Source organism: Vipera ursinii, assembly GCF_947247035.1.
Source record: "Vipera ursinii genome assembly, chromosome: W".
Taxonomy (NCBI): domain Eukaryota; kingdom Metazoa; phylum Chordata; class Lepidosauria; order Squamata; family Viperidae; genus Vipera; species Vipera ursinii.
Window position 1 is genome coordinate 12477358 of NC_139522.1, and position 27888 is coordinate 12505245.

Sequence of the window (27888 nt, forward strand, 5' to 3'; positions counted from 1 at the left end):
ATGAGCGACCCACCGGCTCCCGGCCCTGCCAAAATGACCGCTGGCCTTCACGCTCACCTCCGGAGGCTGCGCCGATGCTCCGGAGGCCGCAACAACGCTCCTGAGCTCAGCAGGACGCTCAGCCTGCCGCCATTGCCGCGACTGCGCGGAACAGCTCTGCCGGCACAGCCGGTGCCGTGCTTCTCGCCCGACATACAGGTGTCGATCCGGGAGCCCCTTCCTCGCCAATGGACGGATGTCCTGGGCAGAGGGAGGGGGCCTGCCGCTGGACAGACAGAGGGGGGAAGGCGCACACACACCAGGCGTGCGTGTGGTGGACTTCTGGGGCCTTCTGGCTGGGCTGGAGTGAAAGGACAATGTCGGACTGTGAGGGGGCCGGGGCCATAGGGAAAATGGTCTCCGGGGGGGAACAGCTGGCGAGAGGGGGGGTTCTCTGGGTAGGAAACGGGATGAGGGGGGAGGTACCTGGGAGGGCGGGACATTCCTGGCAGAGGAGGGCAGGCTGTGAGACGCCGGGCAGCTGAATCAAAGAAAGGAACGGGCGGGAGGGAACAGGATACTTATAGGGAGACGGGCGGATGCTGAATTGAAGGGCGTGGTGATAATTGCTGTATCGGGTAGGTATATAAGCAGCGTTGGATGCACTGGGTAGCCAACGCTGACTTTTTTCCTGCTTTGGTTTGCTGTATTGAGAAAATAAATCGCATTTCCTTTGTGGGTCGTCTCTCGTTCCTGCTGCAAGAACTGTGTTCCACTTACTACAGGACGAGCATTTGACAATGGAGATGCTACAAAGATCGCAGTCAAGACTTTTGGGAACTGAAGGAAGCAGATAGTATTTATTATTTTATTTATTTATTATTGGGACTTATATGCCGCCCTATCTCCCGAAGGACTCAGGGCGGCTAACAACAATAAAATACAATGATACAAAAGTTAAAAAAGAAATTAAATTAATAGCTCCAATAGAATAAGTTAAAATTAAAGCTAAAAATTAAAAAACATTTTAAAATCCCTGTCAGTCCAGGTCAGCCTGATGGAAAAGAAGTGTTTTGAGGCTGCAGAGAAAGGACCGGAGATCCGGGGCCATCCAGAGCTAAAGGGGAAGTTGGTTCCATAGGGCTGGCGCTCCCACAGAGAAGGCCCTCCCCCTGGGGCTCGCCAGCCGACATTGTCTAGCTGACGGCACCCTGAGGAGGCCCTCTCTGTACTGGGCGATGGGAGATCGTTCCCGGCAGCAGATGGTCCTGCAAGTATCCCGGGCCTAAGCCATGTAGGGCTTTAAAGGTAAGTACAAGCACCTTAAATAGTAACCACATATTTTCACAGAAACATGGAAGCCACAAACCACTAAAAACCATCAAAGCATTTTCAACATGATATAAAAGCCTAGGAAAACTGAACCAGTATTACTAGATTTTTGAAGATTGTCTAGTTTGGTACCAGGAGATCCAGGAGTAAAGCTCCTGTTTACAAGAAGCGCCTGACTTTGTAGCTAGCCACAACTTCCAGAAGAGGAGGCAGAGTGGTTAGGTCTGCCTGTCTAAATGGATATCAGCAGGGAATATGCTGGCTAGTGAATTTCAGGAGTTGAAATCCATACATCTTAAAGTTGCCAAGTTTGAAAAACACTGCTTAACACTATCCACAACAAAATACAATCCTTTCCCTATCAGCCTTTTCTGTTCCATTATGGCTCCTGGCTGCTTATTTTTTTAAAAAATGCTGCCAAATAATAGACCACTGGAGATGGCAGAGGGGATAAGGATAAACCAAACACACTCCACAATGGTCAGTCATGTGAGCATTTTTTTATTGAAAAGTTTTTCAATACATTTTATCTTTAACAAAACAACCCCTCCCAACCCACCCACCCCTTCCCAACCCTACCCAACCCTGTCATGTGAGCATCTTGAAAACACTCAAATTAATGCCTGGGAATTAAGAAGTGGGAGCAATTTCCTATTTCTCTTACAGTAAACTTCTTTGGTTTTCTCTCTCTTCCTCTGTAGCTGAGGAGCCAGTCCGCAAACGCAAAAAGGGACCTGCGCCCAAGATGTTGGGGGATGAAGTCTGCAGCGTGTGCAGGGACAAGGCCTCAGGTTTTCACTATAATGTCCTGAGTTGTGAGGGCTGTAAGGGCTTCTTCCGACGCAGCCTCATCAAAGGAGCACAGTACATGTGCAAGGGCAGTGGACAGTGCCACATGGACATGGACATGCGCAGGAAGTGCCAGGAATGCCGGTTGAAAAAGTGCCGACAAGCAGGCATGCGGGAAGAATGTGAGTAGTGGGATCTTAGCCACAAAGACCTGTTGAGGTTAGTTATCAGGGCCTGGATGGGAATGGGAGCTGTCCTGGTGCAGAGCAAAGCCACTGCTTCCATCGTCATGATTTCCAAGAGTGGCACTGGGGCCCCGTTGTTCTAGTGGCAATTCTTAAAAAAATAAATGGTGGCTTCAGTTTGGAAGGGATTGAACTGTCTGGAAAAAAGACAAGTAGCAGGCTACCAGGGATCACCCTAGTGCAGGGGTCCCTAACCCCCGGTCCGTGGACCGGTACCAAGCCGCAGCATGCCAGCAACTGGACCGCACAAACAAGCAAAGCCCTATCCGTGGGATGCAGGCAGCACACAAAACTATGCACTCTCCAGTCCATGGAAAAACCTTTCTCCACGGAACCGGTCCCTGGTGCCCGAAAGGTTGAGGACCTCTGCCCTAGTGGAATAAAGCGTTTGGAAGGAAGGAGATATTTTGCATATGCAAAATTTGCTCCCAGAATTCTAAATGCTTCACCGACCTTTTAAAGATTGAACACTGTAGGACAGTGTTTCTCAACCTAAGCAACTGTGTGGACTTCAACTCCCAGAATTCCCCAGGTAGCCTGGCTGGGAAATTCTGGGAGTTAAAATCCACTCATCTTAAAGTTGTTCAGGTTGAGAAGCATTGATGTAGGGTCTGCAGAAATGAGGGACCTGTAGCCCATCAGGTGGCACTGAACACTAAGTCATAACAGCCAAGCCAAAATAGCTGCTTGTGAAAATGATGGAAGTTGTAGTATAGGCCACATTTGGTGGGCCAAACCTTATTTTTGTCAGCCAGAAACTCTCAAATTACAAACACCAAAAAGACAAAAAGCTGAGTGACGTTTTGAACCAACAGGATGGATTTGGACTGTACTCTGAGAGAAGATTTAAACTGCCTAGAGCTTGCTGGGAAGTGCTACAAACTGAGTTAAAAAGGAGGAGGTGGGAGGAGAAAAGTAGCTGAACTAAAAATCAAAAACAGCAGTGGTGCATTCAGGACAAGTGTGTCTATACATTTTTTTTAATCCATTTTTCTTCAGTTCCCGTAAGTATTTCATCTAACTCTGTTCTCCCCAAATTAAAACCATCTATTTTAGCATCTTTTTCATATCTAGATTGTATTTGCGTTCTCATGTACCAATCCATCTTTATTCCTTGTTCCTCTAATTGTTGTTTGGTTTTCAGCTTCCCCGTATCTGTTAGTAGGTCTTTATATCTTATAATGTTTCCCATATTAAACATATTGGGGTGTATTAACACTTCCATTGTTGAGAGCCAATGTGGAATCCTCAAGTAATGCTTCCTCTTTATTTTCTCCCAAACCATCAATAAATAATTCCTGATATGATGTCTCTGGAAATAGGGAATTAGAGGAGGAGCAAGTTAAGGAGTCAATGATAAAATGGTCAAGAAACTTTGGATATACGATTGAATTAGATAGATGACAGCAATTGTGGGAAAGAAACTATAAACTGACAATGGCGACAGCATATAAAGAAAACAAGATGTTCTACAGATGGCATATGTCTCCAGAAAAACTAGCTAAAATGTTTAAGGACAGATCTATGAAATGTTGGAAATGTCATCAAATACCAGGCTCTTTCTATCATATGTGGTGGACGTGTGCAGAAGCTAAAACCTATTGGAACATAATCAAATCATGGATAGAAAAGATGATACAACAACGTATAGAATTAAGACCAGAAATATTCCTGTTGGGTATTTTACCAGTGAAATATAGTAAAGAGAACAAATATTTGATTATTCATATAACCACTGCAGCTAGGATTGTGTTTGCACAAAACTGGAAGGCACTGAAAGCTCCTCCAGAAGAAGAGGTGATCAGGAAAATAATGGAATGTGCGGAAATGAATAGATTAACAATGATAATTAAAGATAAGACAGGACTTCCGGTGGCTGCGCGGCGCCGGAGACAGCCTTCCCGGGCTGCCCGCGGCTCAGCTGAGTGATTTTCGCCCGAAACAGCGCCGATCAGCTGTTCGGGCGAATTCGAAGCCCCCTCCTCGGGAGAAGAGGAGGGGGTGAGGACCCAGGTAGGGGTCGAGTTCTCCGGGGCCGCCTGAGCTTGGAGCTTGGGCGGCTGAAGGATTGAACTCCCCCGAAGCCTGGGTTGCTCCCAGCTGGCCAGCGTCTCTGCTCCGGACTTCTTGGAGCAGAGCCAGGTGTCTGCGACCACCCCTGCCTGAAGGAAGGACTATGGATTAAAAGGAGCAGGCAGAGCGGTACAAGAGGGAAAGGTGAAGAGGATTATTTTATTTTACTCTCGAGCTTGATGGACTTTTTAAACTTTAAGTGAAAGTGCGTCACAATTGAAAGTAAAAGATGGCGGCTAAACCTCCCCCTAAAACTCTTCGGAGTGGTGGATCTTCTCCGGTGCAACAATCATCATTACAGGCGTTGCACCCTCCTGATGTATTGACACCGAAGGACTTACGAGATGCTCTTGAAAAACATGCCCAGGTAATTTTGGAATCAATGGGTGATAAATTTGCACAGATGGAGGAGAAATTGGAGAAATTGGAGGAGAGAATGGAAGAGAGGATGGAACAGAAGTTCAGCGTGATGAAGGTAGACATTTTGTCTTCAGTGCATAAAGTGGCGGAATGTGTGGAAGATTTGGATGAAAAAGTGGATGATTTGATTCAAAAGAATGCCATACTAGAAGCAAAAGTACGGGAGAATGAAGATTTAAGAGACAAAATGGAAAGAGAATTAAGTCTTGCTCAATATTACCAGATGCAGTTTGCTGTTAGAATCAGAGGCTTAAAAGAGAATATTAAGGAAGACTTAAAGCAGCTGGTTTCTGAGGCTCTTGAAGTGGTATTGAATCAGCCAGCATCTGAAATAAGAGCAGGCATGGATAAAGTGTTCCGTGTGAATTCATGGATTGCTAGGCAGAGAAAGTTGCCTAGAGATGTGGTGGTTTACTTTGCAAAAAGAGAAATTAGAGATGAAGTTATACAAGCTGCCTATGATGCTAAAGTTGTGATTGCTGATCAAGAAGTCTTGGTTTTAAAAGAAATTCCTCCAAAGATTTTAAGGAGAAGGAAGGACTTTACATTTCTTGTGCAAGAGCTCAAGCAACGAGATATAAGGTTCAGATGGGAGATTCCAGATGGGTTGATGGTGATGCATGAAGGTAAAAGGTACCGGCTGATTACTGTGAAGCAAGCGCGTGATTTCTACAATAACGTTTTAAAAGCAACCCCATTAACACTTCTGGAAGCTGCAAAGGGATCTGGAGAAGGAGAACATCAAGAGGTTGAAGCAGAGGAAAACGGTGCTGGAGGAGATCAAGCTATAACTTCTTTGGATGATCCTAGAGAGCAAAGGGTAACGCGTGCTGCTTTAAAACGAGCAAAGAAAATAAAAGAACAAGACCAGCAAAAGTCTTTGGAACTTCCACAACGTACTTACAGCCAAGCAGTGGGAGGAGCACGGCCTAAAGAAGATAGTCCTATCAAAGCAGTGCTCCAAGAGCTTTGGGAGGATATGCATGGCAACTAAATTTTTAACTTGGAACGTTAATGGACTAAATTCACCACAGAAGAGGAAGAAAGTTTTTCAATATTTAAAACAATTCAAGATAGATGTTATATGTTTGCAAGAAACGCATATTAGAGTTCTGGATCAAAAGTATTTATCGAACTCAAGGTTGGGTACGCAATTTGTTGCTTCTGCAATGAATAAGAAAAATGGAGTGGTTGTTTATGTTAAAAGTGCCTTAACAGCAGACTTAATTGAAGCAGATAAGCATGGAAGATACGTTATGATAGAGCTGCTGTTAGAAGGTAAAAAGACGCTTTTAGTTGGATTATATGCACCTAATCAACAACAAGCTGACTTTTTTAGTTTACTTCACACAAAGCTTACTCAGTTGGATTATAAATCTTTTATTTTTATGGGGGATTGGAATGGTGTTTTGGATGTACAGATGGACAAGGCTGGAGCTTTTAAGCGCATTCCAAGCCATGCTAGACTGCCTAAATCTTTTTTTGAAATGAAGGATGACTTGGAACTGCGAGATATTTGGCGTGAGAGACATTTGCAGGAAAAGGATTACACTTTTTATTCTGATAGACATCAATCTTTTTCGAGGATTGATTTTATTTTGTTGACTAATGATTTTTTTTTGAGGACTAAAAAGGTGAAGATTTGTGCAAGAACTATCTCTGACCATAGTCCAGTTTGGTTAGAGATTGATAAGGAGAAAAGAGACAGGCGCTCGTGGCGCGTAAATGAGAATTTGTTTAGAAATCAGAGAAATGTGGAAGAATGCAAACAGCGGATGAAGGATTTTTTTGAAATTAATATGAACAAGGGTACCTCTATGGATATGGTTTGGGATGCTAGCAAGGCCTACATGAGAGGGGTGTTGATATATATGAATAATAAACATAGACGTGCTGTGGAAGCTAGGAGGAAAGAACTGGAGAATGAAATAAAGGAAAAAGAAAAGGCTTTGATTTTGAACTCAGAGGATGTGAAGACTAAGGAGGCTATTAAACTGTTAAGAGGACAATTTGATAAATTAATGGCTGACCAAGTGGCAACCAATCTGCGGTTTGCCAGGCATAATACTTTTTGCAACGCTAATAAACCAGGTAGATGGTTAGCTTATAGATTGAGGAAAAAACAAAGGGCTTCTAATATAGATAAGATTGAGCATAAAGGAAGGGTTGTGTTTCAACAGGACCTTATCAAGGACGCTTTTGTGGATTTTTATTCTAAATTATATGCTAAGGAGAGAATTAATGAAAAAGACATTGATATATATTTGGAGAATGCTAGCATCCCGGTTCTTACGCAAGTACAAAAAGAGGGGATTAATCAATTAATTACAGAAGAAGAAATTTTTACAGCAATTAAGGAACTGAAGGTGGATAAAGCACCAGGTACGGATGGTTTGACTGCAGCCTACTACAAAAATTTACAATTAGAGATGATAAAACCGTTAAAGGAACTGTTCCAAACAATCCAGAGGGGGGGAAAGGTGCCACCGTCTTGGAGAACAGCTTTTATTTCCTTGATTCCGAAGGAAGACCAAGATGCTACTCAAGTTAAAAATTACAGACCGATATCGCTTTTAAATACAGATTATAAGATATTTGCTAAGGTTTTGGCTAATAGACTGATGAGGGTTCTGCAACAGGTGATTCATGGGGACCAAACGGGGTTTATTAGTGGTAGGCAAATGAAAAATAATGTGAGGCATATAGTTGATGTGTTAGAGTTTTTGGAAAGGAACAACCAGATCTCTGCGGCGCTAATTTTTTTAGATGCTGAAAAAGCTTTTGATCAATTGAATTGGCAATTTTTGTTGAAAGTTTTAGACAAAATGGATTTTGGGGAAAATTTTTTGCAACCGATTAGGGCATTATATCAAAAACAAACTGCCCGAATTATAGTTAATAATAGTCTGACAGAAGCATGTAATATTGAGAAGGGCACAAGGCAAGGGTGTCCGTTATCGCCCTTGTTATTTGTGTTAACATTAGAGATATTATTGGTTAAAATACGGAATTCGGAAAAAATTAAGGGGATACAAATTAGAGATCAGGATTATAGATTGAGAGCATTCGCAGATGATCTGGTTGTTACAGTGACCCAGCCAGAGAACTCTGTTGTGGACCTGATGGAGATAATAACACAATATGGGAAGGTTTCTGGATTTAAAGTTAATACACAGAAAACCAAAATTTTGGCCAGAAATATGACAGTTTCGCAAAAGGCTCTCTTAGAAGGACTAACTGGATTTGAGATTGTTAAAAGGGTTAAATATTTGGGGGTCCTTTTGTCGCCCTCTAATACAAAGTTATATAAAAATAATTATGAAAAACTATGGGGGAAAATTCAAAAAGAATTGGAGAGTTGGGAAAAATTGCAATTGTCTTTGTTGGGACGGATTGCAGCAGTGAAAATGAATGTCCTGCCTAAATTTTTATTTTTATTTCAAATGATACCGATTCTTAAGAAAGATTCTAATTTGGAGGAATGGCAGCGAGGTATCAATAAATTTGTGTGGGCAGGGAAAAAGCCACGAGTTAAACTTAAGATTATGCAGGATACTCGTGAGAGAGGTGGTCTTAAAATGCCCAATTTTAAACTATATTATGAAGCTGCTGCATTAGTAGGAATAAGTGATTGGATTAATTTGACACAAGAGAGATTATTAAATCTTGAGGGCCATGATTTGTTGTTTGGCTGGCATGCATATTTGTTGTATGACAAGAAGGTAGACAATGTGTTTAGAGTGCATATTTTAAGACAGGCATTGCTGAGAGTTTGGAAGAAGTATAGACATAAGCTAGATTGCAAGATACCACTGTGGGCAATTCCAAAACACGCAATAGAAAATATACATGCTGGTTTTAAACATGATGTGACTACGTACAAGGAGATCCTAAGTTTGGAAAGAAATGTCTGGTGTTTGAAATCATATAGCCTCTTGCGAGAAGAGAAGGTTGTTCAAAACTGGTTTCAATATACTCAGTTACGGGCCAGGTGGAAAGAAGACCAGAAAAATGGTTTTACAATGACTGATGAAAATTTGATAAAGCAAATCAGAAATCAGGGACCAGCACATATTAAACGGATATATCTTGCATTGATAGAGATTGATTCAGAAACAGAACTTGTTAAGGATTGTATGATAAAATGGGCCCAAAACATCCAGGAAGTTATCACAATGGACACGTGGGAAAAGATTTGGGTGAGGAACGTAAAATTTACACAAGCTCAAAATCTAAGAGAAAATTTTTACAAAATGTTTTATAGATGGCATTTAGATCCTAAAAAGCTTGCAAGTATGTATCCGAACTATCAGCCTAAATGTTGGAGGTGCGGTGATGAAGATGCAACATATTTTCACATATGGTGGACATGTAAAAAGGTTAAGGCTTTTTGGATAAAAGTCTGGTGGAACATGCAGAAGATTTTTAAACAGAGGATAAAGTTTTGTCCGCAACTTTTTCTGTTGGGAATAATTACAGATGCTACAGTTGTGGACACCAAGTTGATGCTGAATTTAATTACGGCAGCAAGACTCTTGATAGGTCAGTATTGGAAGAAAGAGGAACTGCCGACCATAGAAGAGTGGACTTTAAAGGTTTCCGACCTGGCAGAGATGGCGAAGATTTCGGCCTATTTGAAAGATCACTCGCAAGAACGCTATATTATGGAATGGAGAAAATGGATTGAGTTTATCCAGAATAAGTATAGGGTTAAGAAGTTTTATGTAGCATTTGAATAAGTCTTCTTTCTTTTTTTTTCTTTTTGTCTTTTAGGTTTTTTTATATATATTTAATATTACTAAGGCTTGTTTTATCCTATATAAGCTAGAGAGTGATGGATTTTAGAGTTTATAGTTGTTAGTATATGATTGTTTATGATTGTTTTTTTTTATATACCTTGTATTTAGCTCTGGGAAGTCGGGGGGGGGGAGGGGGGGAGGGGGGAGAGGTAGGGGGGGAGGGAGAAGGGAGGGGGAGGGGGGGTTTAAAGAAAAATTGTATGTTAAAACTTTTCAATAAAAAAAAAAGATAAGACAGAGTCAGAGTATTATGAAATTTGGGGAAAATTTTTTGAGTGGGTGAAAAAGAGAATATGCTTAAAAGACAGCTAACACTAATTAAGATGGAAGAAAAATAAGGATATAAGGATATTATCATACCTAATATAGACATTGAAAATCTAAGGAGAGGAGCTGCTCGGGCATCACCCCTGAATTGTATCGGAAGAGGAATGGGAGGGAAGAAAGAGGAGAGAGGGAAGAGAGTAGAGGAGGGGTAAGGAAGTAGGAAGGTTAGAGGAAAAGAGGAAGAGAAGTGGGGAGAAATGCAAGGGGAGTGGTAAGGGAAAGAGGAGAGGAGAGGAAGAAGAGGGAAGTAGGAAAGAAAGGAGAAAGGGAGAAAGAAAGAGAAGAGGGAAGAGAGAGAAGGAGGGTGGATACAGTGAAAGGGGAAATGGACGAGCAGCACCCAAACTTACGTGTATGTATTTATGTATGGCGATATATTTGTTGACTTGTTTGTGGAAGAAATGGGAAAATAAAATAGAATATATATATTTTTTAAAAAAGGACAAGTGTGTCTGAGATTCCTTGTATCTCAGAATGTCTGGCTTAGTTCAGTGCAACACTTGTTTTGCAGCTGTCTTTCACAGTACACTTTTCGAACTTGGAAACTGTCCTATGTGTAAACAAATCACTAGTCTACAAGGATAGATTATTTATCTAGGGTCTGTAATCTGTGCTCTTCAGGCAGAAATTAGGTGTGCAGTTCAGCCCTTCTACTCTATTGAGCCTCCGTGCTATCAGGCCCTTCTACCACAAAGATCCTGCAGGAGAAGGGCAGTGTGGACAACCATGGGATCTGGCAGGGTGAGAGCTGTGAACCATAAACACAAAGCTTTCACTGTGTCCCTGCACAATAGATACAGTGCCCTTGCTGACCTTAATAGGGACATTAAGGGGACAGGTAAAGTTACTTGTGATGATAACTCAAATAAGCAGGGGTTCATGGTCCAAGATGAAGGAAGTGTTTTGGACAGGGGAAAGTGTGAATCAGGTATTACACATCAGTCATGCAAGAAGAGCAAGGCATCCAAAAAGAGAAGCCACCTTCTGGTTGGTGATTCAATTTTAAGAGATGTAAATTTAGGAAAGGCTTACTTTTTCAGAGGTTTTACCAGTGTATAAGGAGCAAAATGGAAAAGGCCAGCATATAGCAGAATTCAATATGTGGCTAAAGGAGTGGTGTAAAGAGGAAGGCTTTGGTTACATTAGTCACGATGTCGGTAGCTGGTCCAATGAAACAATGTACAAAAGAGATGGTTTGCATCCATCAAAGAAAGGGACTGAGTTACTTGGCAATAAACTCACAGATTTTCTGGAGGAATATTTAAACAACAGGGACAGTGAGTTAATTGATACAGAACATCCCTGTCCCCGGGAATCAAAAAATTACAGGGTTAGCAGTGCATGTAACATACATGTGTGTGTGGACAAGAATATCAACCTTGCTGTCAAGCAAAATCAAACTTTTAATAGCGAGTGACACACAAAGTGCACTAACCAAATAGGTGGTAAGAAAATAGGGGAACTTAGGCACCACACAGGTTATATAGAAAGTAAACACAGGGTCAGTCATAAAGGACTCAAATGTCTATACACCAATGCACAGAGTATGAACAGTAAACAGGGTGAACTAGAAATTCAGGTAAATAATGGCAGATATGATATTGTTAACTGAAGAAAGTAGGGAAAAGCACTAGGCCACTCAGGTATGAATTAAATCGTATCCCTTTTGAATATACAGTAGAGGTGACAGATTTAAGGAATTAGATCTGATAGACAGAGTGCCTGAAGAACTATGGACAGAGGTTCACAACATTGTACATGAGGTAGCAACCAATACCATCCCAAAGAAAAAGAAATGCAAGAAAGCAAAATGGCTGTCTGAGGAAGCTTTGCAAATAGCTGAGGAAAGGAGGGAAGCGAAAGGCAAGGGAGAAAAAGAAAGATACGCCCAATTGAATGCAGAATTCCAGAGAATAGCTAGAACAGATAAGAATGCCTTCTTAAATGAACAGTGTAAAGAAATAGAAGAAAACAATAGAAGAGGGAGGACCAGAGATCTTTTCAAGAAAATTGGAGAGATGAAGGGAACGTTTCATGCAAAAATGGGCATGATAAAGAACCAAAATGGCAGGGACCTAACAGAGGCAGAAGAGATTAAGAAGAGGTGGCAAAATTACATAGAAGAACTATACAAGAATGAGCTTAATGTCCCTGATAATCACAATGAGGTGGTCACTGACCTCGAGCCAGACATCCTAGAATGTGAAGTGAAGTTGGCCTTAGAAAAACTGAGCAACAACAAAGCTAGTGGAGGTGACAGTATTCCAGCTGAGCTATTCAAAATCTTAAAAGATGATGCAGTAAAAGTGCTACACTCAATTTGCCAGCAAATTTGGAAAACTCAACAGTGGCCACAGGATTGGAAAAGGTCAGTTTACATTCCAATTCCAAAGAAAGGCAGTGCCAAAGAATGTTCAAACTATCGCACCATTGCAGTCATTTCTCATGCTAGTAAACTTATGCTTAAAATCTTACAAGCTAGACTCCAGCAGTATGTGGATCGAGAACTACCAGAAGTACAGGCAGGATTTCAAAGAGGCAGAGGAATTAGAGATCAAATTGCCAACATACACTGGATCATGGAGAAAGCTAGAGAGTTCCAGAAAAACATCTACTTCTGCTTCATTGACTATGCTAAAGCCTTTGATTGTGTGGATCATAACAAACTGTGGCAAGTTCTTAAATAAAGAGATGGGAGTACCAGACCATCTTATTTGTCTCTTGAGAAACCTATATGTGGGCCAAGAAGCAACAGTGAGAATTATTCATAACATCAGCTTCCTCTGTTCCTGGAGGAAACGGATTATCTGGACCCCTACCAATTGGGCTTTAGGCCCGGGTACAGCACGGAGACGGCATTGGTCGCACTGGTGAATGATCTCTGGCGGGCTCAGGACAGGGGTTGCTCCTCTGTCCTAGTCCTATTAGACCTTTCAGCGGCTTTTGATACCATCGACCATGGTATCCTACTGCGGCGCCTCAGGGGGTTGGGTATGGGTGGCACTGTTTTATAGTGGTTCTCCTCCTACCTCCTGGGTCGTTCGCAGTCGGTGTTGGCAGGGGGGCAGAGGTCGGCCTCGAGGCCTCTCGTTTGTGGAGTCCCTCAGGGGTCGGTCCTCTCGCCCCTTCTGTTCAACATCTATATGAAGCCGCTGGGTGAGATCATTCGTGGTTTTGGGGTGGGGTATCATCAGTACACTGATGATACCCAGCTTTTTATTTCCATCCCAGATCAACCCGGTGATGCCCTCGCCGTGATGTCCCGTTGCCTGGAGGCGGGGAGGGTCTGGATGGGGAGGAACAGGCTTCGACTAAATCCTGACAAGACCGAGTGGCTGTGCATACCGGCATCTCTGGTTGTCCACTCTATTTCATCTTTATCTATAGGGGGTGAGGTGTTACCCTCTGTAGATAGGGCTCGCAACTTGGGTGTCCTCCTTGACTCACAGCTCAGTTTAGAAGACCATATAGGAGCTGTGACCAAGGGGGGCTTTTCCCCAGGTTCGCCTGGTGCGCCAGTTGCGGCCCTATTTGGACCGAGATGCCCTACGCACAGTCACTCATGCGCTCGTGACCTCTCGGATAGACTACTGCAACGCTCTCTACATGGGGCTGCCCTTGAATACCACTCGGAGGCTCCAGCTGGTGCAGAATGCGGCCGCGCGAGTTGTGATGGGGGTCTCCCGATACTCCCATGTAACACCTCTGCTCCGCGAGCTGCATTGGCTTCCAGTTGTCTTCTGGGTGAGATTCAAGGTGCTGGTGATGACCTATAAAGCCCTAAATGGCATGGGCCCGGATTATTTATGGGAGTACCTTTTGCCAGCGTTAACTTCCCATCGTCCTGTGCGCTCCCACAGAGAGGGCCTCCTCAGGGTGCCGTCGGTCAGGGAATGTCGACTGGCGACCCCCAGGGGGAGAGCATTCTCTGTGGGTGCGCCTGCCCTCTGGAATCAGCTCCCTGTTGAGCTCCGGATGGCTCCCGACCTTCGCTCTTTTCGCCGCGACCTGAAGACTTGGCTATTTGAACTTGCCGGCCTGGACTGAGGGACTGGGGTTTTAGATTTTAAATTTTAAATTTTAAATTTTAATTTTAGAATGTGTTTTATTGTTTAGGGCTACTTGGTTTAATTTATTTCTAATTTTTGTATATTATGTGTTGTATATAGTGTTTTAATTGCCCTGTACACCGCCCCGAGTCCTTCGGGAGAGGGGCGGTATATAAATCCAAATAATAATAATAATGTTGGAATTCAACATTATGGAAGCACAAGCAATAGAACACAGTCAAACTAGAGTCTTGGACTTTAAGAGAGCTAATTTCAATAAACTTAGAGAGGGCTTGGGAAGGATTCCATGGATGAGAATCCTCAAGAGGAAAACAACTCAAGAAGCTTGGGAAATTTTGAAAAGTGAGATAATAAAAGCCCAGTCTAGCACAATACCAATGAAGAAGAAAAATAACAGCTCTCAAAAGAAACCAGCATGGCTGTATAAAGAACTCTCTGATAAATTGAAAGATAAAAAGGACAAGTGTAAAAAGTGAAAAGAGGGGCACATAACTAAAGCAGAATATCAGCAAATAGTCCGAGCCTCCAAAGATGAAGTGAGGAAAGCTAAGGCTCAAAATGAACTAAGGCTTGTGACCAAAGTCAAAAATAACAAAAAAAAGCTTCTTTCAACATGTAAAAAACAAGACAAAAGTGAAGGAAATGATTGGTCCATTAGTGGGGGAAAGTGGCAAGAATGTGAGAAGCAACAGGGAAAAAGCAGAACTATTTAATTCATTTTTTACCTCTTGTCTTTACATAAAGGGAAAAAAACAGTCCAACCTATTAAAAACAGTACCATAAAAAATAGATTAGAAACACAAGTTAAGACAGGCAAGAAAATGGTAAGTGAGCACCTGTCCAGCCTAGACGAGTTCAAATCACCAGGACCAGATGGATTACACCCCAAGGTTCTCAAGGAACTGGCAGATGTGATCTCAGAACCACTGAACTATATTTTTGAAAGATCCTGGAGCACTGGGGAACTACCAGAGGACTGGAAAAGAGCTGATGTAGTTCCCATCTTCAAAAAAGGGAAAAAAATAGATCCAGGAAACTACAGACCTATCAGCCTGACCTCAATACCTGGGAAGATTCTGGAAAAGATAATCAAATAACAAATCAGCAAACACCTAGAGGCAAACAAAGTCATTACTAAAAGCCAACATGGGTTTGTCAAAAACAGATCATGCCAGACAAATCTTATTGCATTCTTTGACCAAGTGACAAAATTAGTGGACCAGAGGAATAGCCTGGGGTCAGGTGGGGAATAGCCTGGGGTCAGGTGGGGGCCATACACGGGTGGGAGATGGGTGTGGTGAAGGGAGGTGACGGGCCGCGAGGTGGTGGTCTCAGAGTTCGATGGGAGCTTACCTGGCAGGCGGAGAGCGTCGGGAGGCAGGGATTGAGGCAAAAGACATTGTCAGGAAAGGGCGGGGTGGAAATAGGGGACGGGCGGTTGTAGGCGTGTTTTTGTGGGGTCTGGGCGTTTGCATTGGGAGGGTATTTAGCAGCGTTGGTTGCGGGTAGCAGCCAATGCTGACTTCGCTTTCTTTTGGATCGTTGTTTGCTGTTTGCTTCACAGTAAACACTTCCTGTGGACTCAGCTCTCGTTCCGGCTGCATTTTTCCCTACTCTTCCGGACGGGGCTGAGAGTAAGTCAGCATTCTCCCTTTCCTTTTGTTGTTGTGTGAACGTTCGGGCATGGCAGAAGGCTTGCAAGGAGCCGCACCAGCGACTGCCATGGAGGATGTGGTTGAGGCCGCTGCAACACCGTCTGAAGCAGTGGAAGTGGGGGAAGGAGGTGCCTCCCTCAGTACGGCCGAAACGGCGGCCTCCTCTGCCAGTGGACTCTGCGGTAGAGCCAAGGGAGGCCGGAAGCCGCGAATGTAGAGGGGAGTGGTGGTTGGGCTCCACCCTGGAGCATAGAGGCCCCGGTCGAGGCCAGGAGACCCGGTTGAAGGGGCCCTCAATGGAATGGAGAGAGCGGTGCCTGATGGAGGACCATGGTGAGGAATGGAGTTACTCCACTGCCCCAGGCCATCAAACAATGGACGTGCTGCGGGACAGATTTGGGGAGGTTGGCGCCCCATGGATGGCCGCTGAGTCCGGGGCGGAGCCAGGCCGGTGTTCTCTCGCTTGGACCCATTTAGGACGGTCCGGCCCGTCTCATTTCCGCTTGGCCAGTCCATGGTTCCGGAGCCCGCCCAGCCTTGACATGTCACATGAAGGCCTGCCCCCCCCTGCGGCCCCTGCTCAAAGCGCCTCAGGGCCTTGGCCAGGAGCCGATGGAAGATGTAGCCAACAGTCAACACGGCTGGCTGGGGGACCCCGGCTTTTGGGGTCACATGTGGGGCCTTGGGGTCCTGGAGTGGTGTGGGGGCCACCACCCCTTTCCATAACGTATGATGGCCACCCTGATCGTCTGGCGATGTTCATAGGACAGGTGATAAACCACATGGATCAGTACGCCCAAGCCTATGTATCCCCCTGGGCGATGGTGGTGGCCGTAACGGCTTGCCTGCAGGGAGAGGCCACAGCTTGGGCGGCCGACCTATATAGTGACCACGCCCGTGAGCTTGGGGATGTTGGTCTCTTTTTGGAGGCCCTACGTGGTCACTTTGAGGATATCGCCCGGGTGTATCGTGCCGAGGCCGAAATTTTGACCTTGCGGCAACGGGGCAGACCGGCAGTGGACTATGTAGGAGACTTTCTAAAGTGGCTGGGAAACTACGCTCGTGGCCGGAGCACCTTCTTGTTTATCACTTTAGGGCTGGCTTGGACGGTGCCCTTCGCCGGGCTTGCGTGGTGTGCAGCGTCCCGGCTCGGTTGCAGGAATGGTTCCGCGTGGCCATGGAACTGGACGTTGGGCTGCAAGATGTTCGAGGACAGCCCAAGGCTGGGCCTAGTGGACGGCGACCTGCCGAGAAGGCAAGACCAGAAGAGTGTCCCGTGGTGCCGTCAGCAAGACCCTCTGCCCAACCAGCACGGGTCGCTATACGGTGCTTCAGGTGTGACCAACCGGGCCACCAAGTGGCCGATTGCCCGCTGCCACCGGCCCGGGCGGCCCCTTCTGTTTCCTCAGCATGGGGGCCTACTCCTAGGAAATCTGCAGAACGAACACGGGCAGCTCATCAAGTGATCGGAGACTCGCCCAGAGCGGCAAACCCCTTCCGGGTGGATGTTCCGGCGGCTGCCCAGTCCACGCAGTACGACAGCTCTGAGGAACAGGAACAGGAGGAGGACCCAACAGTAAGTGCTCCGGTGTGCCCTTTTGCATTCCCCGTGCTGCTAGTTAGACCGCATACGGGGCGAAAGAGGGCATACAAAGCCCTAATCGACACGGGTAGTACCCGATGTCTCATGAGTCAGGCCACGGTGGCTGAGGTGGGGATCACAATAAGGCGTCTGGCGACTCCTCAACGGTTCCAACAGGTGGATGGGTCCCTCCTTGGGGGGGTGCCCATCACCCATGTTACAGAGCCAGTCAGAATGGAAATGGGTGACCATTGGGAGACCCTGCGGTTCATTGTGGTACCCTCCATGACAGAGGCGGTAATCCTGGAGCTTACATGGCTGGACAGGTGGGGCCCTACAATCTTGTGGGAGGGGGGTTGTCGACATCTTCGTCTAGGGCTGGGGCCCCAGCCCCCTCCCAAGCATGTTTTCATGGGGCCAGCCAACACAGAGAAACCGGAAAGGGCTTGTGGGGTGGGTTGGACCAAGAAGCCCAGGTGCCCCAGGTTTACTCAGATCTAATGGATGTGTTTGATGAGCGTGAATGCAACACGCTGCCTCCCCACCGCTCTACGGACTGTGCTATCAAGTTGGAGCCTGGTGCCCGGCTACCTAAACCCCGTATGTACGCCATGTCGCCGAAAAAGATGCAAGAGCTGCGGCGATACATGGATAAAAATCTAGAGAGGGGTTTCATACAACCAGCACGGTCCAGGATGGCGGCGCCCGTTCTGTTTCGCGAAAAAAATGATGGAGGGCTTCGGCTGTGTGTGGATTACCGGGGGGGTTAATGCAGTGTGTGTCGAACATCTTTATCCTCTCGCACTGATGAAGGACCTACTAGCACACCTGGCCAAGGGTCGGGTGTTCACTAAACTAGATCTGAGAGAGGTGTACTATCGGATCAGGATTAAGGCCGGGGATGAGTGGAAAACAGCATTCAACTGTCCCTTGGGGAGCTTCCAATTCCGGGTGATGCCATTTGGGCTGCAGGGAGCCCCTGCTGTTTTCATGCAGCTAATCAACCAGGTTCTGCATGAGTTTCTATACCGCGGAGTCCTGGTCTACTTGGATGACATTTTAATCTACACGGCGACAATGGAGGAACATGTCACCTTGGTGTGGCAGGTGCTGGCAAAATTACGGGAGGCGCAACTCTACGTGAAGCTGTCCAAATGTGAATTTCACAAGACACAACTAGACTACCTGGGGTATAGGATTTCCGCAGGGGTGGTGGAAATGGACCCTAAGAAAGTGGAGGCCATCCAACAATGGCAAGCCCCACGGACGCGACGCCAGTTGCAAAGCTTCTTAGGCTTTGCTAACTTCTACCAGCAGTTTATACCGTGCTTTGCAGCCATCGCCCTGCCGCTCACGGACCTCCTTGGTACGCGGCAGCTGTCGGTACAGCCACGACCCGGTCTTAAACTGGCGTGGTCTTTGACATGCCAATGGGCCTTTGAGACGCTAAAAACCCTCTTCGCCAAAGAACCAGTTTTGATGCATCCAAACCCCGACCTGCCCTATGTGGTCCAGGCGGATGCGAGCGATGTCGCTCTCGGGGCCGTCCTCCTCTAATGGAATAGTGAAGGGGTGCTCCAACCATGCGCCTACGTGTCGAAAAGGTTTACTCCCACGGAACGTGCCTGGGCAATTTGGGAGAAAGAGGCTTTTGCGGTCCGCTGGGCCCTTGAAACATGGCGACATCACCTGGAGGGGGCTGTCCACCCATTTCAGGTGTGGACAGACCATAAAAACTTGGAGGCCCTACAAGCACCCCGGCGGTTGTCCCCCAAACATGTCCGGTGGGTTCTCTATTTCCGCCGTTTCCGGTTTGTTCTGAAGTACGTCCCGGGGGGAAGGAATTTCCTAGCAGACACGTTGTCTCATATGCCGCAATACGAGAGTAAGAGGGAGGAAGTTGTACAGGCACTCGTACCAACAGAGGCAGAGAGTACAACCTGGGTGAGGGACATGGTCCTAGCGACTCAGGATGATCTTTGCTTCGAGCTCCGGAAGGCCCTTCAGGGGGATGAATGGCTACAGGCCCACCCAGGCCTCCTGACAATGCGGGATGGCTTGGCTTGGTACAGAACACGAATGTACGTACCTTTGACGTTACGAGAAAAGATATTGTACCGTTGCCATGATACCAAACAGGCAGGACATTTTGGGTTCCTGAAGAACCTGCATCTGGCACGCCAGCAATTTTGGTGGCCTCACATGAAAAAAACCATTGAGGACTATGTGCGAAGGTGCCATATCTGTGCCACTACCAAACCCTCCGTTGGAAAGCCATTAGGTCTTCTCCAGAGGGTGGCCGACCCCACCAGGCCATGGCAAGACATTGCTATGGACTTTATCGTTGAGCTGCCTGAGAGTAGGGGCCATAACGTCATCTGGACTGTCGTGGATCTGTTCTCTAAACAGACTCAGTTCGTCCCCTGCAAAGGCTTGCCTTTTTCTCGACGGTTGGCTTGGCTTTTTGTGACCCACGTTTACCGATTACATGGCGTCCCACGACGAATAATATCTGATTAGGGGGTACAGTTCCCGGCACGCTTTTGGAGGGAGTTCGTCCATTTTGTTGGGTCGTCTCAGGTACTGAGTACAGCGTATCACCCCAGCACCAATGGGGCGGTGGAACGAGCCAATGCTGCCGTAGAACAGTATTTGAGATGCTACGTGTCCTGACAGCAGACCAACTGGGTGGACCTTTTGGCGTTCGCGGAGGTGGCATACAATAACGGCGTCCACAGTAGCACAGGGTTCTCCCCATTCAAAATAGTCTCTGGCAGTGATTTCGTTCCTATCGGCGAAAGTGCCCCGGAAGACGGGGCTCCCTGCCAGCCTCAGGAATGGATACGGCAGATAGAGGAGGCCTGGGGTGCAGCGAAAAAAGCATTGGAACAAGCCGCAGTAACGTATAAGGAACAGGCCGATAAAAAGCGGAGGCCATTTGTCGTTCCAAAAGGGGGGGACCTGGTGTACCTGTCCACCAAATACCTGCGCGCATAGGTACCATGTAAGAAGCTGGGGCCTAAATTCCTTGGGCCATTCCGGGTGCTGCAGATAATCAACCCCGTAATGGTGCGTCTCCTATTGCCTAAGCTCCTAGGCAGGATCCACCCAGTCTTTCATAGCAGCCTATTGAAGCCTGCTACAACGGCGGGGGGGACGACCTGGGCCCATCTATAAGGACCACTTATAGACCACTTATAGACCACTTCGAGGTACGGGAGGTCCTCGACTCCAGAACACGTAGGGGTCGTGTGCAGTACCTAATCCGGTGGAAGGGATACCCTGTGGAGGAGGCAACATGGGTGCAGGGGGAGGACGTTCACGCTCCCCGGTTGGTTCGGGCTTTCCACCGCCGGCACCCTGGTAAGTTGGGCGGGGGCCGGGTGGACGGTCACTTACCCCTTGATTCTTCCCTTTCAGGAGGGACCTTGGTAGGAGGGGCGGCATGTCGCGCCCTGCGGGCTCGACATTCAGTGGGGGCCCGATGTCCGGCACTGAGTCCACGGGCCCTCTTCGCGGCACGGCGCACAGGCCTCACCCGTCCCTCCGCGGACGTGCCTCCCACGCTACAGGCGCCACCCTCACCGTCCCGGCTCGCCACAGACACGGGCCCACCTCGACCCGTCGCGAGCACGCCTTCCTCGCGCTGGCTGCCACCTGCGACTGTCCGACGTCATCCCGGAGCTTCCCCGTCAGCTGGTCGGCTGTCGGCTGTCAGCTGCATGCGCAGGACAGCTCTGCCGGGCCTCGCCCGGTACCGGCGGGCTCCGTGGCTTCTTTGTCTGGAACCGGACCCGTCCGTGCCGCAACGAACCTGGACGCGGTATGGACTGGGGAGCACGGCGTCGACAGGCTGGCTGGGAGGCAGTTACGGGCTCGCATTCCCTGGAGCGCGCAGCTAGGGGCTATGCCCATTGAGCCTGCCAGCATGGCTGGAGATGAGAGGCATCCAAGGACTGGGGTCAGGTGGGGGCCATACACGGGTGAGAGATGGGTGTGGTGAAGGGAGGTGACGGGCCGCGAGGTGGTGGTCTCAGAGTTCGATGGGAGCTTACCTGGCGGGCGGAGAGTGTCGGGAGGCAGGGATTGAGGCAAAAGACATTGTCAGGAAAGGGCGGGGTGGAAATAGGGGACAGGCAGATGTAGGCGTGTTTGGGTGGGGTCTGGGCGTTTGCATTGGGAGGGTATTTAGCAGCGTTTGTTGCGGGTAGCAGCCAATGCTGACTTCGCTTTCTTTTGGATCGTTGTTTGCTGTTTGCTTCACAATAAACACTTCCTGTGGACTCAGCTCTCGTTCCCTACTCTTCCGGACGGGGCTGAGATCGAGGTCCGGACGGACCATAAGAATTTGGAAACCCTGCAGACCGCTCGGAATTTGAACCAACGCCAGATCCGGTGGTCTCTTTTCTTTGCGAGGTTTGACTTCCGAGTTCAGTATGTCGAGCCCCTTGGGCTCGACAACACACTGGGACACAGGGGAGCACTTGGAGCAGACGGGAGGAGAGCCAGCCACGCCCACGCTCAACAGCTGCAAGGCGGCCGACAGCCATCCCAAGTGCACACGCCGGGGCCGCGCCAGCCCGATCAGCTGTGCTGCGGCTGACAGCAAATGCGGGCGAACACGCCGGGGCCGCGCCAGCCCGATCAGCTGTGCGGCGGCCGACAGCAGCCTTGGATGAACACACTGGAGCCGCGCCAGCCCGATCAGCTGTGCTGCGGCTGACAGCAAATGCGGGCGAACACGCCGGGGCCGCGCCAGCCCGATCAGCTGTGCGGCGGCCGACAGCAGCCTTGGATGAACACACTGGAGCCACGCCAGCCCGATCAGCTGTGCGGCGGCCGACAGCAGCCTTGGATGAACACACTGGAGCCGCGCCAGCCCGATCAGCTGTGCGACGGCCCCCAGCGACCTCGGGCGAACACGCTGGAGCCGCGCCAGCCCGATCGGCTGTGCGGCGGGCCCCAGCGACCTCGGGCGAACACACTGGAGCCGCGCCAGCCCGATCAGCTGTGCGGCGGCCAAAAGTGAGTGTCGGCAGCCGCATAAGACCTATAGAGCCGCACCCGCTACAGTCGGATGTTTCAGCCGCTTGCATACCGGCGGCGGGGCAGGGCGCTCTACAGCTGCGCTCGGACAACGGGGCCTGCCAGGGGGCTGCAGGTGTGGCACAGAATACTGAGTTGGTGGAGGGGAGCACAAAAGGGACTTTAGAGTACGGGAGAGGGGGATGCTGGACTTACACCTTTCTTCACGCTGTATGGACCTCGGCGTCAGGGGAAGAAACAGGGCGTGGGGCGACGGGATAGGGGGGTGGGGTTTTTACGCAGTTCAGGCGGATGCTGGTCTGCACGGGGAAGGGGTGGAGCAACAGGTGGGGCTGTTATTCAATTATTGGCAATGTTTAAAAGACGCGTTGGGGGCGAGCGATTCCCAACGCTGACTTTGCAATTGCTTGGAGATCCTGCTAGTAAAGGTACTCTCACAGTCATCCGTACTACGTCGTGTTTTTTCTGCTTGCTTGCGTTTCCCGGCGTAGACGAGGAGTTGACAGTAAGTCAGCGTTCAATCAGCACAGCGCTCCTTTTGTTGTGCTCTTGCTTTTTGCTTGCCACCATGGCTGAGGGGACTCAGGGTGGTGTGCCCGTGGCAGGAGGGGAGGAACCAGCTGGGGTTGCTGTGCCCCTTGAGGTGGGGGAATTGGCAGAGGCCCCACCAGTGGTTCGGCCCAAGGTCCGGGACCTTGGACCAGCACCAAAGGGAGCTGAGGCTCCGGAACTGGCTGTCCAGGAGAAGCCTGGGGAATGGTGGCTCAGCCCTGTCTTGAGTCAGCCGGTGGCTGGACAAAATCAACCATCTAGAGGGAAGGGGTCCCTCTGGGAATGGAGAGAGCGTCGTGCCACCGATGAGGGCGGAGAGGAGTGGAGCTACACCACGGCTCCTGGCAGTTACACCATGGACGTCCTGAGGGACCATTTTGGAGAACCTCGGCCGTGGACCCCTACTGATACCGACCTGGAGACCGGTAGATGGACACAAACCAGGACCGACCCGGAGCGCAGGAGCCAAACCCGGTTCCGTTTGGCGAGTCCCCGCTTTCGGGCCCCGCAGGCCCCTGGTACCCCGCAGGTCCCAGGTCTTCCACCGCCGGGACTGGCGGCTGCTCCCGACTTGGGCCTCGCCGGACCTGGTGGAACAAGGCCGGGGGGTGCTGTACCAGCAGAGGTGTTGGGGTGGCAACAACCAGGGGTTGCACAGACGCTGGGAGGCCCGGTGGGTCCATGGGGAGGGCCCGCGGCTTGGGACCCACCACCGCTGCCCGTGACCTTTGACGGCAACCCTGATCGTTTGGCCCTGTTCCTCGGACAAGCCATCCATCATCTGGACCAGTACGGTCCTTTGTATACATCCCAGTGGGCGATGGTGATGGCTGTCACTACGGCATTACAAGGGGAGGCAGCGGCTTGGGTGGCGAACCTCTACGGCAACCGTGCCCATGAGCTGGGGGACGTTGGCCTTCTCCTCGAAGCTCTGCGCACACGATTCGAGGACGTGACGCGCACGCACCGAGTGGAGGCTGAAATCATTGGCCTGCGGCAGAACGGCCGTCCAGCTATGGCATACGTGCAGAACTTTCGAGAAGTGGCCGGCAGGCTCAGTTCATGGCCGGAGAGGATGCTGGTCCACCATTTCCGGGCCGGGCTGGACAATTATCTCCTACGGGCTTGTATCGTCCATGGGATCCCTCCTAGGCTTCAAGAGTGGCTGCGGGTCGCGGTCGAGCTGGATGTGGCCTTACGGGTTTGTCAACGCCGTGTGCAGGCCGTAGGAGACTCCCGTCAGGTCCTGCCGAGGTCGCAGGGCCAGGTGCAGAAGCCGCCACCATCGTCGCTGGGTCCCGCCGTTCAGCCACCACGGTCCGTTCTGCGTTGCTTCAGGTGCGATCAGCCAGGGCACCACGTGGCCGCCTGCCCTATACCCGCATCCCGGGTGGTTGCGGCAGCAACCCCAGCAAGGAGCGCAACCCCCGGGCGCTTTGCAGAGCGTTCCCGGGCTTCTCGGCAGGCTGTGGAGTCAACACCAGGGGGAAGCGGCCAGACGGAGGAGGACAGTGCCATCGATGTGAACGTGGAGTTTTACGAGCATGGTGATAGGCCAGAGGAGGACCCCATGGTAAGTGCTCCGGTTAGCCCATTTTCGGTCCCGGTTACGTTAACAAACCCCACCACAGGGGAGGTGATGGAGTTTAAGGCTTTAATTGACTCGGGTAGCACGAGGTGTCTCATTAGCCGGAAGGTGGTGGCCAAACTGGGTGTTGGGGAGGTACGGCTGAGGAATCCGATACGTTTTCAGCAGGTGGATGGGTCTCTTCTGGGGGGGGTGCCTATCACCCACGTCACAGAACTCATGCGGCTGGATATGGGGGAGCACTGGGAACGGTTGCGGTTCATCGTGGTGCCCTCCATGACGGAGGAGGTGATTCTGGGACTAACGTGGCTAGACAGGTGGGGGCCGACCATTTGGTGGGAGGGGGGTTGTCGACACCTGCGCCTAGGGATTGGGCCACAGCCCCCTGATCATGAGCGGCCGAGCACGTCTGACCCGCTGGGGAAGCCGGAGGAGAGTTGCAGGGCTGGGGCGGAGGTACAAGTACTGCCAGAGTACACCGAATTCCTCGAGGTTTTCAGTGAGCAAGAATGCAATCTCCTGCCTCCCCATCGACCGACGGACTGCGCGATCGAGCTGGAGCCAGGGGTCAAACTTCCTAAGCCCCGGATGTACGCCATGACCCCGCGGGAGATGTCGGAACTCCGGAGTTACATTGACAAGAACCTTGCACGGGGGTTCATACAACCTGCTCGTTCGCGGATGGCAGCACCAGGTCTCTTTAGGGAGAAGAAAGACGGGGGGCTGCGTCTTTGTGTGGACTACCGGGGGGTCAACGCAGTGTGTGTTGAACATTTGTATCCACTGCCCTTGATGAAGGACATGTTGTCCCACCTGGCCAAGGGGTGGGTGTTTACCCGGTTGGACTTACGCGAAGCCTATTATCGGGTGCGTATCAAGAGGGGAGACGAGTGGAAAACGGCGTTTAACTGCCCATTGGGCAGCTACCAATTTCGTGTGATGCCAAGCAGGCCGGACACCTCGGGTTCCTAAAAACCCTGCACCTTGCCAGACGTCAGTTCTGGTGGCCCGGAATGAAGCGGCAGGTCAAGGATTATGTCCAGCGTTGCCACACGTGTGCTATGGCCAAACCCCAGCCCGGGAAACCAGCAGGGCTTTTACAGACAGTGGCGGACCCTAGCCGGCCATGGCAGGACATCGGGATGGATTTCATCGTGTACCTACCAGAGAGCCGGGGGTACACTGTTATCTGGACCGTGGTTGACCTGTTTTCCAAACAGGCCCATTTTGTCCCGTTGAGGGGCTTGCCTTCGGCCCGGCATCTGGCCTGGCTATTTATAACCCACGTGTACCGCTTACATGGGGCGCCTAGACGCATTATCTCGGACCAGGGAGTGCAGTTTACCGCCAGGTTTTGGCGTAAGTTCCTCCGGTTTATTGGGTCGTCCCAGGGATTAAGCTCGGGGTACCATCCCTGCACGAACGGTGCTGCTGAACGGGCCAACGCCGCAGTAGAGCAATATCTACGCAGTTACGTCTCGTACCAGCAGGCAGATTGGGCCGACCTACTGGCATTTGCAGAAATCGCCCACAACAATGCTGTGCACAGTAGCACTGGCCTTCCACCGTACACAGTGGTGTCCGGCTACAATTTTCCGCCTGTTCCCGAGTGCGACCAGGGACCGCCCTCCCCCTGTCAACCCCAGGAGTGGATGCTGCAAATCAGAAAAGCATGGGCAGCAACCAAGGAAGCCCTGAACAAGCAAGCCAGTATCGTAAAGACGCAAGCAGACAAGAAGCGCCAACCGTTCTACACCCCAGGGGTTGGGGATTGGGTGTACTTGTCCACAAAATACTTGCGATTGCAAATTCCTAGCAAGAAGCTGGGCCCTAAGGACATAGGCCCCTTCCAGGTCACCCACATCATCAACCCGGTCACGGTGCGCCTCCGGCTGCCTAAGTTCCTGGGCAGGGTGCATCCCGTGTTCCACGGGAGCTTGTTAAAACCAGCCCCCATTCCTGTCCGGGGGAAGTCAGTAGGGCCGGGGCCTGTGGGTGATGGACAATATGAGATACAGGAGGTTCTAGACTCCAGGGTGCGGAGAGGGCGGCTGCAATACCTAGTGCTTTGGAAGGGATACCCGGTTACTGAGGCATCCTGGGTGGCGGAATCGGATGTTCAAGCCTCTAGGTTAGTTAAGGTGTTTCACCAGAAGCACCCTGGTAAGCCCTCGGGGGGGAGTCGAAGGGAAACTGCTGCTCCCCTTGGTGCATGTATAACTTCTATGTCTTGCCTTCCAGGAGGAGCCGTGGTAGGAGGGGCCGACTGTCGAGCCCCTCGGGCTCGACAACACACTGGGACACAGGGGAGCACTTGGAGCAGACGGGAGGAGAGCCAGCCACGCCCACGCTCAACAGCTGCAAGGCGGCCGACAGCCATCCCATGTGCACACGCCGGGGCCGCGCCAGCCCGATCAGCTGCGCGGCGGCCGAGAGCAACCGCAGGCGAACACGCCGGAGCCGCGCCAGCCCGCTCAGCTGTGCGGCGGCCAACAGCAAATGCGGGCAAACACGCCGGGGCCGCGCCAGCCCGATCAGCTGTGCGGCGGCCGACAGCAGCCTCGGATGAACACACTGGAGCCGCGCCAGCCCGATCAGCTGTGCGGCGGCCCCCAGCGACCTCGGGCGAACACGCTAGAGCCGCGCCAGCCCGATCGGCTGTGCGGCGGGCCCCAGCGACCTCGGGCGAACACACTGGAGCCGCGCCAGCCCGATCAGCTGTGCGGCGGCCAAAAGCGAGTGTCAGCAGCCGCATAAGACCTATAGAGCCGCACCCGCTACAGTCGGATGTTTCAGCCGCTTGCATACCGGCGGCGGGGCAGGGCGCTCTACAGCTGCGCTCGGACAACGGGGCCTGCCAGGGGGCTGCGGGTGTGGCACAGAATACTGAGTTGGTGGAGGGGAGCACAAAAGGGACTTTAGAGTACGGGAGAGGGGGATGCTGGACTTACACCTTTCTTCACGCTGTAAGACCTCGGCGTCAGGGGAAGAAGCAGGGCGTGGGGCGACGGGATAGGGTGGTGGGGTTTTTACGCAGTTCAGGCGGATGCTGGTCTGCGCGGGGAAGGGGTGGGGCTGTTATTCAATTATTGGCAATGTTTAAAAGACGCGTTGGGGGCGAGCGACTCCCAACGCTGACTTTGCAATTGCTTGGAGATCCTGCTAGTAAAGGTACTCTCGCAGTCATCCGTACTACGTCGTGTTTTTTCTGCTTGCTTGCGTTTCCCGGCGTAGACGAGGAGTTGACACAGTACATACCTAGCGGGCACAATCAAAGACCGGATGCTCTGTCCAGGAAGCCCGAATATTCCTGAGTGGAAGACAAGCTTCTGCCCAGGACGGTGATCCCCGTCGAGTCTTTTGCTGCGGTGCGGGAGCCGGTTGATATACGGGCTCGGATCCGGGAGGCACAGCAGCAGGAGGTGTGGGTG

At 50.2% G+C, this 27888-nt stretch overlaps 1 protein-coding gene across 1 annotated transcript; it reads left to right on the forward strand.

Moving 5' to 3' along the window:
- LOC310648214 (uncharacterized protein) lies at positions 1-27383 on the forward strand (the record flags this gene model as incomplete). The annotated part of the gene is made up of 3 exons (XM_083375963.1): positions 1-198; positions 2158-2282; positions 26699-27383. 3 exons carry the CDS (start codon positions 1-3, stop codon positions 27024-27026), a joined length of 651 nt encoding a protein of 216 aa, XP_083232089.1. The 3' UTR covers positions 27027-27383.
- Between the last annotated feature and the right edge of the window lie 505 nt (positions 27384-27888).